The sequence below is a fragment of the Primulina huaijiensis genome, chromosome 6 (assembly GCF_012295235.1).
Source record: "Primulina huaijiensis isolate GDHJ02 chromosome 6, ASM1229523v2, whole genome shotgun sequence".
Classification (NCBI taxonomy): Eukaryota; Viridiplantae; Streptophyta; class Magnoliopsida; order Lamiales; family Gesneriaceae; genus Primulina; species Primulina huaijiensis.
Genome location: NC_133311.1, coordinates 2410431 through 2414073, shown reverse-complemented (window position 1 = coordinate 2414073; position 3643 = coordinate 2410431). Strand labels below are relative to the sequence as shown.

At 33.0% G+C, this 3643-nt stretch overlaps 1 protein-coding gene across 2 annotated transcripts; it reads right to left on the bottom strand.

Annotated features, from left to right (window-relative positions):
• Positions 1-933: 933 nt before the first annotated feature.
• Positions 934-3203, bottom strand: LOC140979272 (protein RICE SALT SENSITIVE 3). Of its 2 annotated transcripts, XM_073444615.1 has the most exons (8): positions 2978-3203; positions 2825-2878; positions 2558-2731; positions 2341-2446; positions 2195-2236; positions 1826-1882; positions 1202-1499; positions 996-1132 (listed from the first exon to the last, which is right to left on the bottom strand). In XM_073444615.1, coding segments are annotated over exons 1-8 (870 nt in total). In that variant the 5' UTR covers positions 3115-3203; the 3' UTR covers positions 996-1130. The 2 variants fall into 2 exon arrangements, with proteins under 2 accessions (XP_073300715.1, XP_073300716.1); XM_073444614.1 differs by having other exon boundaries at positions 934-1499.
• Positions 3204-3643: the final 440 nt, after the last annotated feature.

Sequence of the window (3643 nt, the reverse complement as noted above, 5' to 3'; positions counted from 1 at the left end):
CTCTTTATCCTTCGTTTGATACTTTTTTAGATAGCTCATGATAATATCATGGGCCCGTGATAAATAATTTTACACACAGATAAAATATCCCTTTTATGAGATGTGATAATTTTAATTTAATGATAAAAAACACCACTAATGACTTAATTGCCCTCAATATATTTATGTATAAATATATAATTTCATTGAATTGTCAAATTGAGTTAGAACTATCGGATTCGCTCATCGCGCCCTAGAAATGGGGCTGATTGGGTTGGGGAAATCTCAAAACGTTTAAAGACGGGCCAAATGGGTTGATCCGATACCGGCCGCGGGTTTAGACAGAACGGGGTAGGCCGCCATAATATAATTTAAATTTTTTCATAAAATTTTATTTTAAAGTTTTTTTATAGATATATATTTTTAAGTTTTATTTGTCTTGTTTTGAATGAATTTTAATGATAATTCGATTTGTAGTATTTCTATATTTTTTTTCATCTTTTATTTAACTAATTAATTTTATACATTATTAATTTCTTGTAGTAGTTCTTTTAAATATTGGTTGAACTATTTTTTTAAAATTTAATTTTCATTTTATTAGTATTTCAAATGTTTTTATAATTTTTATAATTAAAAATTACTATTTTTCAATTTTTTTTATAAAAAATTAAGCGAACCGACTCGGCCCAAAATAGTTTGGGTGGATTGACCATTTGGAGGCCCGCCATTTTTCCAGCCCCGTCCCATTCTTCATAATGGTGGGTTGCGGGGCTGATAATATGCGGTTTGTAATGACACATACCTCTTTCTGTCTATATATACTATTTGGTTCGAAAAATGAGATGTACATGTATTATAAATCCGTATATATTATTAAGGTAATAATTCATAAATTTGAGCCAAATATTGAATTAAATAAGAAATAAAATCAATTTTAATGTGTTATAATTTCAAAATGATAAATTTTTGCCATTAATTTCAAGATTCAATATTTTACATCAACACATGCATCCCCACATCTTCTCATTCTTCTACTCACTCGAATTTCAAGTCATGTGATGATGATGAGCAAAATGGTGGTGGTGGTGGTGCATGGAGCCGCTCGTCTCCCCGACATCGTTCTCGTGCTTATCCTCCTCCTCCTCCTCGGACTCTTCTTTCTCCACCTCCATCAATTCCATATGCCTACTCGTTGACAGATAGTGAGCATGAGCTTCAACACATGGAGACGACGAAGACACAGGCACGACCGAAGGCAGTTTCGACAGTAGGGCTTCGAGACTGCTCATAGAGGGCGTTATTTTCATCGGCTGATAAGCGAAATGGTCGTGGAACTCATGTGGTTGGATCAAATTGTTCTGGAAATGCCAGGCTTGAATATCTTGTGGTGCGCCGTAAGCATCAATCTGGAAAGGGAATGCAGCTGATGAAGATGGATGTGGCAACAGAACTCCGGGGATGCTTTCCATGTAACTGAATTTCTTCCTTAAAAGCACAACATAGCTCAAGTCTTCGATTACCTTCGGATGCATAAAACGTATTCAAGAAGTACGTACTAACAACCAGTAAAAGACTAGATTAATCTATGAGCCGGAGAACTGAAATGTCATGGCACGAGCTCCCCTGACTGCACAACATCCTCATGTACCAACTATTCTATACCCATCCTCGTTTTATTACACGAAATTAACCTTAATAAACCAATCCAAACTCTTCTTCAAGATGCGACATTGGACGACAACGGGGCTGTTGCATTCTTAAACTCGTTGATAATTAATCTAAAGCTTTAGCTCATTGTTTAGAACAATATTAGCATTTGAGAGAAGAAATCAAACTAAGAATGTACCTTGTGAACAGATCCTAGTTGAATGACACCTTCTCTAACAGCTATCAAGGCAATAGTCTGCATCAATAATATCAAAATTTCTAGTACATACATAAATTTTTTCGGTAAAAAAAGATGAGACGAAGCATTGTAAGAAAGTTTCGAACGTAAAAAGTTGTGATCATTCGAAGTTTTACCATTACGGTTATTGACTTAATTTGACGTTTCAAAACCCCTTTGATAAGACCCCATCATGATCTCATGTCGTTTTTTAGTCGTTCAAAAGTGTATAAATAAATACATAATAAATATATATNGTCGTTCAAAAGTGTATAAATATATATTTATATATTTATATATATATAAGTGTATATATTATAATTCAAATACCTTTATACCACAGTGAAACTGAGCTTCCCAAGTTCTCGGGTGCTGTCGTTGATCAAAATAATTAGACATTAAACTCAGAAATAATTTTTTTTTTAAATAAAACAAAGTTATTTTGCAATAAAACGCAATTACAACATATTTCTTACTGAATCAGCAGAGTTGTGCCATGCAGATAAAAAGTTGATTTCTTGATCACTTGGTTCTTTATAGATCCACTTGTGGGTGTGATCTGCGGCAACTTTTCCAATCAAACTGAAAATTAAATAAATAGAAATAAAAAAAGAAGCCCAATTAAAATTAAACATGAAAAATTATAAACTCAGATCATTATTTTAATTCCCCAAGAAAATCATTTAGCCTTACCTTTCACCATAATTGTAGATTTCATGCGACATTTTGAAGAAGAGCTCAGGCTGCAGCCCTTGATATTGCTGATACTTACAGTTCCCATACACCGATGAACCGGAACATTCTCCGGTGTTCATCTCCGCCGTCGATGCGGCGAAATTGCAGAATCCATCTTCCCATACCAATATCCTGATGAAAAAAATTAAATAATATTCCAATTTCTTTAAAGGAAAAAAAAACACTGAATGAAAAATTACAAAACTTAGCATATAGTATGCTCACCAGTTCCTTCTGTTTCCTCTTGACCTGTCATATTGTCCTCCTTGGCCATCCCAGCTGTCAAGAAAACAGTAAAAATAAACATATGTTTAATTCTCTGGAATTAATAAATAATATGTCAAGTAATAATAATAAATACGTTTTCATGTCATTTACTTGGGGGGTGGATAATTTCTGGGCAAAATCCTCCAAAAAACAGCGTAAACCCATTGAGAATTTTCATGGATACACAAGCTTCTGAGTGTGTGCTGAAGAAGACGAGTGATGGCCAAAGAGTTGAGCTGTTCTTCCATTATTTTCAGTATTCTTTTGCGCACTTTATATCAATCAAGAAAGATAGAGTATTTCTCACTCTTTTTCCCCCTTTTCCTCTAATATTTCAACAATTTTAAAATAAGTAAAAATCCCACCTCCTCTTTCCCCCTTTATATAAGGCCACCACCAATGTGAAATCTTTCATAAATTATCATATTATTTAATTTCTCTCTTATTAATATATATTATTATTGTATTAATCTTTCGTATGCCTTAAATTATTGATCATTTTTGCATGTATACATACATAATATAGATATATGTATATATATTATTAGATAAAGTATTTTCAAATTAATTAACAAAATTTTCTTTATTCTATATATATATATTAAAATTAAATAGTAATGATCACGAGATATCTCGATTTAGACTCCATATGAGACCTTCTGCCATAAAGGAGCTCCTTCCTTCTGAGGTGCTTTCTCGTACAATATTCTTGTCCCTTCAAAATGAGTTCATTTCACCTCTTCTAGCATCAACACTTGAAAAGCCAACATCAACTCT